Consider the following 12,736-nt stretch of genomic DNA (forward strand, 5'->3'; position numbering starts at 1 on the left):
TTCCACTATTCTCACAAATAATAAAGAGGCCAGGAAGTCAGTCTCTAGTATTTCAATACACCATTCCAGTCTTGTTAAAAATAGACAACGTGCTACTAGTTACGTATTAGTGACTGATCGTGAAAGGGTGTACAGTATATCATTTTCTTTCCTAAAATTCCATCTTTTATTTCCCTGCACTTTTGTTTTCTTTTTTCCCCAAGACAAGGTTTCATTGTGTAGAACAGACTGGCCTTGAACTCACAGAAATCTGCCTCCGACGTGCATTAAAGGTGTGCATCACTACTGCCAAGCATACCTTTGTTTTTGATTTTTTTTAAAGATTTATTTTATGTGTATAACTATTTTTCCTGCATATCTGTATATGCACTACATGTATGCCTGGTGCCCAGTGAGACTAAAAGAGGGTGCTAGATTCCCTAGAACTGGAGTTACAGACAACTGTGGGATGCACGTAGGTGCTGGGACTCGATCCTGGTCCTCTGCGAGAACACCTGTTCTTAACCACAGAACGATTTCTCCAATTCCTTCAAGACTCCTTTTTTTTTTTTTTTAAAGACAGAGTTGCATATAGCCCAGAGGGTGGGGGTGGGATGCTCAAAGTTGCTACACAGTGAAGGATGATCCTAAACTCTTGATGTAACTCTTCATGTATACTGTGGTTATAGGTCTGTGTCACTATACTTGGCTTTATGCAATGCAGAAGGTCAATACCAGAGATTTATGCATCTAGGCAAACATCCTAGTACTAAAAATGTTCATCTCCTAGCAGGGTGGAGAAATGGCTTAGAGGTTGAGAGTAAGTACTGGTCTCGCAGAGGACCTGAGTTTGGTTCCCAGCACTCACGTTGAGCGTCTTACTGTAACAACCTGTAGCACCAGGTTCAGGGGATCTGATGCCTCTGCCTCCATGGGCACCCAAACTCGTGTGCATATACCTATAATTATGAAAAACTACAAACAACCCAGATGCCTACGGATGGATGACTGGCTCAACAAATCACAGTGCAATGGAAAACGATTAAGTCAAAAAGAAAGAGACTTAAGATACACATTGCATGGAATGAAATGCCAACATTTTGCTACAAAAAAGAAGTTAGACTCAAAGAATATAGCAGAGTGAGCCCTAGGGAAAAAGCTCAAATTTTACCAGGGTCAAAGAAAAAGGGGAGGGGAAGGAAAAGAAAAAGAACAGCGTTAAGTTACAAAACTTACAAATGGGAAAGGTATCCTATATATGAATTAAAATGTAAACGCCCGAGGGAGAAGGACCAAGAGTTCCAGACTAGTCTGAGCTCCAGACTAGTCTGAGCTTCACAGTCAAACCTATTCTCAACAACACTGGGCTGGAGAAATCGTTCAGCAGTTAAGAGGGCTTGCTACTCTCACACAGGACCCAGGTTCGGCTCCCGCACCCACATCAGGTGGTGGCTCACAACTGCCTACTATAACTCCAGTTCCAGGAGCTCCGACTTCCTCTTTTGACCTCTGCAAGCAGGCACATGTGTGCACATGGTGCATATACATACATACAGTCAGGTGCACACACGTACATATAAATCTTATCAATTACAGGCCCAGCCACCCCAAAAGAAAACTCGAGTTTTGTGGCTCAGGCTTGTAATCCCAACACTTGGGAGGGAGAGGTTAAGAACAGAAATTTAAGATCATCCTCGTCCTCCCCCCCAAAAAAGTAACAAAATCAAATCCCAACAAAAGCAAAAGCAAATCCGAATGGCCTAGGGCTGATGTGGTTAGTGGGCTACAGCGGTCTGGGAACTTGCCGGCGTGGGGGTGGGAAGTGAAAATGTGTTAGCAGAAATGTGAATCCATTGGCAAAACCTCGCTATCAACTAGAAACAGAAAGTCTTCCTTCCACAGCGGCTGTGGGGGTGGCTGCAGGCCGGGTCAGCCAAGTCTCCGCCGAGGAAGAACGCGAACCGTGGATTCCGGTTTTAAAAGACGGCACGGGCGGGGCAGGGAGGGGACAAGTACCAGAAAGTTTTCCTTTAGTATTGACGGCGGCGGCAGCGGAGAGAATCGCCAGAGGTGCCGGGATTCCCACTGGGATCTTCAGGGAGCGCCCACGCGACTAAACCCGAGCGACCCCGACCGCCCACAGCTCCGGCTCTCAGCAGCGCCAAAGGCCGCAGTCCCCGCCGTGCTGGGGCGCGCCCGGAGGCCCGGTCCGCGGGCGCGTCGCTCTGACGTCACGCACGCGCTGACGTCGCCAGCAGCCGCAGCCTCTGAAGCGGGGCTGGGAGCGGGGGGCGCCGAGTTTGACTAGTTTTAGGGGGGCCGTCCCCCGCCGGCCGCCGTGCCCCGGGCAGCGGCGTCTCTGGGTGACGAGCGCGTCTCGGAGGCTTCACCGCCGCGTCCGGGCGGTGCTGCGAGGAAAGTTGGAGGCCGAGGGGTGACGGGCGGCTGAGGGGCGGCGGGCGCGGCCATGGAGCCCCGCGGCGCCGAGTACTTCTGCGCCCAAGTGCTGCAGAAGGACGTGAGCGGCCGGCTGCAGGCAGGCGAGGAGTTGCTGCTCTTCCTCGGCGCGCCCGGCACCATCCCGGACCTGGAGGACGACCCAAGTCGCCTGGCCAAGACAGTGGACGCGCTCACCGGCTGGGTGGGCTCGAGCAACTACCGGGTGAGCGGCGGGGCGAGCGGGCGCGCGGCCGGGGCGGGCGGGCGCGCTCCTCGCCGCGGCTCTTTAACCCGGGCGCGCTGCCGCGGGGTTCCGGGAACGCGCCGGCATCACCCCGGGGTTCGGGGTACGGCCCCAGGCGGCGGTTCCGTGACACGTTGCAGAGCTGTTTGGCTCTTTACAAAGTGTTAACTTGAAGCCAAAGGCTTGAAGACGTTGTATGGTTTGTCCACGCCTGTGTAACGCCTGCGCCGAGACAGGGCGTTAGGATGCTGCGTGAAGTTGGACAGTCAAGTTCATCTCTTCCCTTTGATTTCTATTTTACTTCATCTCCAGTTTCTTTCCCCTCCCCCTCCGATTCCTCCTCTTTACTTCTCTTCCCTTCCTCTCCGTCTTTCCTTCTCTATTTCCCGTCCTTCCTCCTTCCCTTTCTATGCTCTCGGTATCCTCTCCCTCCCTCTTTCCTCTTCCCCTCTCCCTCTTGTTTCGTAGTCTTTATGTGAATGTTGTGAATGATCTTCTCTCTAGAGTATCTTTAGCGCTTATTCACGTTCTTCTCACGAAAGAACTGCCCATCTCGCGGCATTATCTATTTACTTTTATTTGACAACAGAAAGCCGTTGAACACTCATTTGCCCTCTTCTTCTTCCGCTGTTGGGGACGAACACAGATTTGAAACCATGCGCTTTCAAGTTTAGTTGATGCTTAAGCAAAAGGGGAGTGGGGAGAAGAGGTACAAGAAGGAATGGGTGTAGAGTCAAGAGCAGGCAGGTTGTAATGTAGCCACGTTTGGAGATAAGTAAATGTTCCGTAATTAGCCGGTTCGGAGTTGTTAGCAGTTACTTTTCTTTTTAGACTTCTGGTGGCAGTGTTGTTTTAAAATGCAGGCGGGAACTTCCCCTGGATGGAGCGATTCTTAGTGATAACATCCAGTGAATAGGCTGTACTTTGAAATTTTTATGTATAGAGACAAGAAAACAAGCTCGACAGTTATGCAGAATTAATGGTGAGGACTATATGAATTATAGGAAGGTTAGACGTTTACCAAGATTTAAAACAAAGTTTTACTAGCATAGAATACCAATTATACTTAATGGGTTTCATTGTAACATTTTTCATACATGTGTATAATGTACTTTGTTCACGTTCACTACCCATTACTCTTATTTTCCACTCTTGCTATTTCCATATAGTTCCCTTCTATTTTCATGCCTTTTAAAAAATCAATCAGTGAGCATAAGAAGGGTTACTTAAAGGAGGATGAGCGAGAGCTTCTATACAGGAACATGGGCATCTTACTAGTGGCTCCAGCACTGAAGAAAATGTTTCCCTTAAAGATAATGGAGTTTTAGAGTTCAGAAACCTCAATGTTCCATTACATATTTGCTCTTTATTCTTACTATTTTTTTAAGTTTGAGAAAAAGCTAGCTATGGTGACTCGTGCCTGTAATGAAGTAGTACTTGGAAGGCTGAAGGAGGAGTATCCCAAGATCAAGGTCAGTCCGAGCTAGACAGTGAATTTAAGGCCAAATTGACTAAATAATGAGATCCTGTCTCAAAATAAAAAAAGGAGTTTGGGAAAAGTTAATATTTACTAAAATATGGTTACCAATTGGGGAGTATTAATTTTTTTTTTTTTTTTTTTTTTTTTTTTTGGTTTTTTGAGACAGGGTTTCCCTGTGGTTTTGGAGCCTGTCCTGGAACTAGCTCTTGTAGACCAGGCTGGTCTCGAACTCACAGAGATCCGCCTGCCTCTGCCTCCCAAGTGCTGGGATTAAAGGCGTGCGCCACCACTGCCCGGCTTATTAATTTGTTTTGAAGAAACTAGCTGGATACCTTACTGTGTCAGAGAGGCATGTGTCCACCAGCATGGCTGTTTTATGCCGTGTTGCAGCCTTGGCTGTTGTGGGAAATCAGCCCTTTAGTAATGTTTGCCCCACTTCTCGGGATCGACAGTCAGATTGCCTTCAAGCCACTGCAGCCTGCAGATGCTTGTCAGCAAGTGGCAATTGTGATACCACAGGATTCCAAGTTTTCTGTCATGTCTGTGTGCTTCCAGTTAACTGGTTAGAATCCTTGAGGGAAGTATCTGAGGTTCGCACATTCTTTCCATGGTGCTCACAAGATCTTGAGACCCCTTGAACAGTTGGAAGTGCCATAGGCTCTTATGCTCTGTCTGAACACTTGCTGGTAGCACTGCTCACCAGGCTCTCATTTCCCTTACTTACGCCAATTCCTTGGCTCTTGTGTTAGATGCTGTGCCATCTTCTCTACTCAAGGGCATTGATCACTAGTTTTCTTTCCTTTAGGAATTGCTAGTCTTCAGTACTTAATTTTTTAGCTTGAAATTTTTTTCTAAAATTGTTAAAAAGAGGGCATTCTATTGGAGTGAGCCTGTTTTTATTTATTTATTGACACAAGATCTCACTCTTCATCATGTAACCCTGGCTAGCCTGGAACTCACTATGTAGACCAGGCTATCCTTAGATCCACACAGATCTGTCTGTGTCTGTCTCTGCCCCCTCCCATGCTGGGGTCAAAGGTATGTGCCCCCACTCCTGGTTTATTTTTAATTTTTTTTAAATTATTTTTTATTTTATTGTTTATGTAGGTGTTTTGCATGCATGATGTCTGTATGCTTTGTGTATGGCTGATGCCCACAGCGGCCAGAAGAGGGCGTTTGAGTTCTTGGAACTGGAGTTGTAACTGGAAGGTTGCATACCTCCATGGAGGTGCTGGGAATAGAATCTGGATACTCTGGAAGAGCAGCGCTCTTGGTTGTTTTTTGTTTGTTTTTTGTTTTGTTTTTTTTGTTTTTTTGTTTTTTTGTTTTTTTTTTTGGTTTTTGAGACAGGGTTTTTCTGTGTAACAGCCTTGGTTGACTTCAAACTTAGAGATTCGCCTGCCTCTACCTTCCAAGTGCTGGGATTAAAGGCATGCTCCACCACTGCTTGGTGCAAACAGTGCTTTTAATTACCATGTGGATAGACAGATGTACAGGATTCACTTTTGTTCAGTTTTTGAGACAGGTTTTCATGTTGCTTAGGCTGGCCTTGAACTCACTGTATATCTGAGGCTGTGTGGTCTTATTTTACATGTGTTTGAGGGTTTATATGAGGGACAGTCCTTTAGTTGGAAAGTAAAGGGATAATAGAAAAAGCCCTTGGTGGCAAAGGCTGGTTTGGTAGCTGTGACAATGCTATTTGGTGGCTTGAATGAAGATGGCCCCCTTAGGCTCATAGATTTGAATCCCCTGTTGGTGGACTGTTTAGGAAGGATTAGGAGGTGTGGTCATCTTGGAGGAGGTGTGTCACTGAGTGTCAGCTTTGAGGTCCCATGCCAGTCTAGTCTCCCTTTCCCCAATTTTTGGGTCAGGACATAAGCTCTCAGCTACTGTTTCAGTGTCATGCCTGTCTGTTCCCCCACTATGATTGATATTCATAAACCAATCCTCTGAAATTGTAAGCAAACCCTGAGTTAAATGCTGTCTTCTGTAAATTGCCTTGGTCACGGTCTCTTGTAACACAATCCTAATTAGTCTTACTAAATAAAAATCCAGAGTCAGATATTAGGGGTTAAAAGCTGAAAGATCAAAGAGGCAGAGCAGCTAGCATCTAGTTCTTACCTCTCCTAATGCTCAGACCAAATAGGCAAGATCCTGTCTCTACGAATCCTCAAACTGAATGCTAGGATCTCCTATCTCCTCCTGCGTTATATTTCTTTCTTGGCCCAGCCATATCCCTTCCTGTCTCCACCTCCCTATGTGCTGGGATTAAAGTGTGTGACTCCCAAATACTGGGATTAAAGGTGTGAGCCATCACCCCTGGCTCTGTTTCTATTTTAGACTGGATTAATTTTGCATCATGGAGGGTGCCTTGAACTCACAGAGATCTGTCTGGCTCTGTTTTCTGAGTGCTGGGATTAAAGGTGTGTGCCACCATTGCCTGGCCTCTGGCTAACTAGTGGCTAGTTCTGCACTCTGATAGTCAGGCAAGCTTTTTTGTGTTAAATCACAAGCAAAATATCAACCACAGTATCTCTTTATAACAATAGAACAGTAACTAACACACAGGACCTTTGTGTAGCTCTGTAGACCTAGCTGGCCTCAAACTCACAGATATCCATTTGCCTCTGTCTCCTGAGTGCTGGGATTAGAGACGTGTAATAGCCAGCTAAACATCTGAGATGTAATTTGTGGTAGATCCAGCAGGACTTCTGTTGTGGAACGTGGATTGGTGTGAGGATTGAGAGAAACAGGAATTAGGAATGGTACCTTCTTGAGCAGTAGGATAGGCATGCTATCTGCTGAAATGGAGACCAGGAGGGTGAAGGAAGGGAAAAGTTTGGTTTTGACTAGTCTGTGTTGGAAAGATTGTTTAATAGCAAAGTTAAAATGTTAAGTAGATGATTGAGGTCTTGGGTCTGGTGAAGTCTCAGTTAGCCATTTTACAGGTAGGGCTGTTGGTACCTCTAAAGGTTTGGTATTTGCTGTATGTTCTTGTATAGCCTGAATGGCTGGTGACCTTTTTCCATAATATCTCATCATATCCTTCCCAGAATTATGAGTTCCTGGAACTACAGGAATGTTAATCTGGGTATTCCATTGCTGTAGCAGGTCACGGCTCCATAAATTTATTGCAATATTGGCTATATATGGCCTTAGTCTTTCTATTTGCCCTTCGGGCCCTATGCATTCAACCCATCTTGTGCTTTGGTTTACATGAGATAGGATTCCAATTCCCAGGAACTGGACATCTACCTCTTGAAGAGGCCAATTCGGATGCCAAGATTCTGGAGTAATGATACTTACATCCGCACCTGTGTCTAATAAGCCTTCAATAAAAGTGCCATTTATAGAGACTCTTAGCTTTGGTCTTTTATCGTTAATAGAAGTCTGCCAAAATATATGTTTACTCTGTCCTACTGGGTTTTTTGACTCATCCTCCACACATAATTCATCATTTAGACCAGTATTACTTTTTACAGCAGAAATTGGAGCTTTTAATTTTCTTGGTGAGGCATGTTCTCCACTGTGACTGGGAATGACTGGGCCACTGTTGGCTTGGGGGCCTGTGAGAGGCCCCTCGAGGAGTTTCCCGACGGTATCGGGTTGCCTTGTCTGTCTGTTGTTGACCTGCATTCGTTGGACCAATGTTGGCCTTTACCACATCTCCTACATATACCTGAAGACCGAGGTCTCCTATTTTTGTCATTCCTAGAAGAGATATTATTCCTAGAAATTCTTTGCCTGCAGTCCCTTTACAAATGTCCTAATTTACCACAATTAAAACACCTGGCAGTTTGATGTCACCTCATTGCTTTGGAAATCGCTTCTCCTACCCAAGATTCATCATTATAGCTAAACGTCTCAACATTCATTGTATGCATCCATAGGTGCTGATCTAGACTTTAAAGGCCCAATTATCTTTTTGCATTCTATGTTTGCATTCTCAAAAGCTAGAGATTCAAGAAGTAGTCGTCTAGCTTCTGGGTCTGTTACCTCTATGTCCAGAGCCTTAATTAATCTTTGCAAAAAGTCAATAAAGGGTTCTCTCTGTCCCTGCCTAATTCTGGTATATGATTCAACCCTTTTTGCTGGATCTTGTAGCCTATTCCAAGCATTTAAAGCTGTTTGGTGACATAGACACAGTACTTCCTCGTCATAAAGAGCTTGGACCTGTGGATCAGCATATTCTCCTGCACCAAGAATTTGATCTTGGGAAACCTCCACACCTTTTGCTCTTCCTTGCTGTTCCATATGTTTGGATTCTTCTCTGAAATAGATTCCAAACATCAAGGAAGGTCCATTATCTAAAACTGCAGACACTAACTGATGGAAATCATGGGGGGTAGCTCTAGCATTAGAAGCCCAAGTCCTTATCATTTCCTTAACACATGCAGAGTGCAAGCCAAAATTAACAATAGTTTGCTTAATTTCTTTTAGATCATTCATTGCTATTGGCGTCCATCTAGCTTCTCTGACTCCCTTTAAGCCTTTAGAAGTTGACGCTTTGTCAGAATGAATTACAGGGTATGTCGCTAAAACCCTGGGTAAGCCAGTTCTAATAGCTGGTGGTGGCATTGTATCCTGTCCTTGTACCTTCTTACTCTGTTCACCAGCTCCAATAATTTCTTCAGTCATTTCAAGTCTTTTTATTATTGTCTCTTTTTTAAATCCTGAATCTCCTGACCTGCATGAGTTTCTAGTAAAGATTGTATGGTTCGGCTGGGCGGTGGTGGCGCACGCCTTTAATCCCAGCACTCGGGAGGCAGAGGCAGGCGGATCTCTGTGAGTTTGACGCCAGCCTGGTCTACAAAGGGAGTTCCAGGACAGGCTCCAAAGCTACAGAGAAACCCTGTCTGGAAAAACCAAAAAAAAAAAAAAAAAAAGATTGTATGGTTCTTAGGAGTACCATAATCTTCCTAAATGATAGAATATTCAAAAGAATACTGAAACCTAGTAACCAGTAAATTAAGTTATCCCCATAGTCATATAAACCTTGCATGATATAACCCATTGTATTGGCAAACAAAACAGCAAAATTTGTGTTGGAAACGAAAAGTGCCATATTACCTATTATCCAGCAGGTGGCGCTGTTGCCAAGTCGTGACGAAAACGGGGTCCTGTTTCAGCGTGCGCCTAGTATTTGTTAAAAACTGGGAAATGCAAGTTGCTCAACAAAGTAAATGTAATTGAATCAATTCCGTACACGAAACCATAAACCCAGAATCCAGGGGTAGAGAAGAGTAACCCGAAGGCCGTGTATGCCTCCACGTGACAGAGTCACCCCGAGGGGTTGCAGCTTTCGGCAACCAGTAACTGCGTGCTCTGGTTCTTGCCACTCAAGCGCCGCGCTTGCAAGGGAGATTTAAAAACGACTCAGAAAAGATCAAACCACGCAGGCAGAGACTACGCGGGCCTGTGGAGTTTAAGTCCACATAGGGAGGCAAACGATAGGCTGTGTGGAGACTTGAAGTCAATCTGAGGTGTCTAAAGGGAAAATATAAAGAACTGCAGCAAGAAAAGCCACTGCGTGATGATTTATGTTAAACTGCTGGCTCCACGCACAAGGCACAGGCCGCAAGGCACAGGCCGCGGCTGAGGGAAGGAGGGCTCGAAGGAGGGCTCGCGCCAAGCCAAACTGGCAGGCAGGCAGCCGAGCGGGGGAAGGAGGGTTCCTAAAACCAAACGTTGGGCGCCAGATGAAGGCGTAAGTCACAAACAATTCCACGCTAGTTTGGAATTATGATTAATATAATGGTTATTTATTTAAAGGGGAAAAAACTTACAGATCACCGTCCCAGACAACAGCCCTCCGCGCAATCAGGAAGGGAGTCTAGTCGCTGGAAGTGGAGCAGGAAGTAAGAGAGAGCGAGGAGGGAAGTGGCCGCTTTTTTAAAGGCAGAGAGACCACACCCCAATGGGCTGGTATCTCAGTGGCTATTGGCTGGAGGAGTGGAAGGACCTCTTGTAATATGCCTACACATATCTTTCTGTATACTTGAAATCGTTTCTCAGTTACTTCTCATATTTATTACAATGTGAATACTTGTAATATTGTACAAGGATTAATGATAAAGGAAAAAAATTTGTAGATATTCAGTATAAATTTAGGTTTTTTTTTCCCTAAATATTTTCTTTCTGATGTTAGTTGAATCTGAAAATGCAGACCCCGTGGATATGCCGGTCTGACTATCCAAGGGGATATAACAGTACTCACATGGCTATCGCAGAACATGTATTACTGAAATGTCACACCACTTCAGACCATTACAGTTGCGTGGTTGGTGACTAAGACTTTGAAAGTGACGTAGTTATTGGCAAACTTCATTTCTTCAATATACCTGAGCTTGGAAGAGTTTGACTGCAGGGCTGGGAAAGTGGTCCAGTGGGTACCTCATACTTGCCACGGAAGTCTGAAGACCTGGGTTTGAATCTCTGACTCCATATAAAGACTGATGGTGGAAAGCATGCGTCTGTAGTCCTAGTATACCTTCGGGAGATGGAAGGCAAAGACAGACGAACCCCTGGCTAGCTGCCTAGCTAGCCCAGAGGATACAAGGGCAAAACTAGAAGAGACCTTGTTCCTAACAAGGTGGAAATTAAGACCAACCCCTGAGGCTGTTATCTGATGTATATACATACACACAACACAGAGATATATCTGCCTTCCCTGTACACATCATATACTCATGAAAAATTGGTGTTTATTACCTCATTTTGTCTACTTTAATAAAATGGGTGTAACCTTTTATAAAACCTTTTAAAAAGAGACAGGTTCTAGCGTTATTGTTTAGGCTGGCCTAAACCTCCACTCACAAATACTGGAATTACAGGTGTATATACCATTACATTTGGCTTCTTGAGGAGCTCTTTCTCTCTTTCACTTAATTTAGTTTTATTTTGTTTTTAACGCCTTTCTAAGTAGCTCTGACTGCCTTGGAACTTGCTATGTAAACCAGGCTACCCTCAAACTCATAGAAATTTGCCTGCTTCTGCCTCTTGAGTCCTTGAATTAAAGGTATACATCACTATGCCTGGCTTTATTAAGCTTTTAACTGTTCTACATACTTTTTAAAAAAATTGTTTTAGATTTATTAATTATGTAGGTATGAGTGTTTTGCCTACATTGTGTGCCTGCACTATGTGCATGTTGAATGCTCTCTGAGGTCAGAAGGTATTGGATTCCCTGGAACTGAAGTTACGGATGATTGTGAGCCACCATGTGGATGTTGGGGCCTCTGCAAGAACAAGTGCTCCTAACCAGTGAGCCATCTCTCCGTCCCCATTCTGTTTCTGTCTCTCTGTCTCTGTCTCTGTGTCTGATAGGGTTTCTCTATGTAGACTCAGATGTCCTGGAACTCACTCTGTAGACCAGGCTGATCTTGAACTCAAAGAGATCCACCTGTCTCTGCCTCCCAAGTGCTGAGATTAAAGGTGTGTGCCACTTCTGTCTGACTAAACAATAACTTCATTTTTAATGAAAGTAATTTTCATTTGTGTCTTTGGTCTTTTTTTATCTGTTTTTTGTTTAATTTTTGTAAGTGGTTGTGTAGGTTGAAGCATATTTGTTTTGCATGCTGACATTTAATTATAGCAGCATTTGTTTAAAGATTAATCTCTTTATTGATGCCTTTGTACAATTGTTAGATATCAGTTAGCTAGTTTTTGTCTATTTCATGAAACCCTATGTTCATTCTTTTTAATAGCTATACTTCCTTTTTAAGAAATTAGTTAATTAATTTTATGTGTATGTGTTTTTTGCCTGCATGTATGTCTGTGGCCACATAAATGCCTGGTGCCTTAGGCCAGAGTTGGGTATTGGATCTCCTGGTACTAGAGATGTAGACAGTTATGAACTGCCATGTAGCCCTGACTAGCCTTGAACCCATGTCCTCTGGAAGAGCAGTCAGTGCTCTTAACTTCTGAACCATCTTTCCTGTCCCAGCTGTACTGTCTTAATTGCTGGAGCTTCATATAAAGTCTTGAAATCAGGTAATCTGATTTAGTTTTTTCTTAATTCAGTATTGATATGGGCGTTCTACGCATTTATTTATTTGTTTATTTTAAGACCAGTTTGTCTCTGAATAAATTCTGCTGTGAGTTTGATAGTGATTGCATTCTTCCAATCCTGAATTTATTTAGCTCATCTTGCATTATTTGTATTATATATGATCTTGCATTATTATTGCATTATTAGCATTTTGTAATTCCCATGTTTGTTCTAAGTAGCTTCTGGGCATATTAGTTACTTGTTCTGTGACAGAATGCCTGGCAGGAGCAACTTCAGGGAGGAAAGGTATCAGTTCACCTTGGTCTGGAAGGCATGGAGCCTGGGGTTGTTCTGTTTATGGCAATGGGGACTTGTGGTGTGGTTTCTTCTTGTCCTGGTGGATCAAGGAGCATAGAGTTCAAGCCAGAACCAGAGGTTGGAATCAACTTGTAGGCCTATCTCCAGCAATGACCTCTCAAAGCTGTGTCACCATCTGCAACGTTTATATAGTGCTTGTAGTCAGTCTAGTCAGGAGTTGACTTAGGTCTGTATGTTGGAGTTGCTGTGGTTGCTATTGGTTTCTATGTGCTTCTGGTTCCTCTGG

The 12,736-nt window shown here is 44.3% G+C and overlaps 1 protein-coding gene across 15 annotated transcripts in view; it reads left to right on the plus strand.

Annotated features, from left to right (window-relative positions):
• Window positions 1-2,248: 2,248 nt before the first annotated feature.
• Window positions 2,249-12,736, plus strand: part of Clasp2 (cytoplasmic linker associated protein 2) — a 212,216-nt gene continuing 201,728 nt past the window's right edge. For 9 of the 15 annotated variants that reach the window (XM_057766230.1, XM_057766229.1, XM_057766232.1 and 6 more), the window contains exon 1: window positions 2,250-2,641. In XM_057766230.1, coding sequence (XP_057622213.1) covers window positions 2,447-2,641 — 195 coding nt within the window. In that variant the 5' untranslated portion in view covers window positions 2,250-2,446. Of the gene's footprint in view, window positions 2,642-12,736 lie in introns of all 15 variants that reach the window. The other 6 variants (XM_057766225.1, XM_057766227.1, XM_057766233.1 and 3 more) reach the window with 1 other exon arrangement.

Source organism: Chionomys nivalis, chromosome 4 (genome assembly GCF_950005125.1).
Source record: "Chionomys nivalis chromosome 4, mChiNiv1.1, whole genome shotgun sequence".
Classification (NCBI taxonomy): Eukaryota; Metazoa; Chordata; class Mammalia; order Rodentia; family Cricetidae; genus Chionomys; species Chionomys nivalis.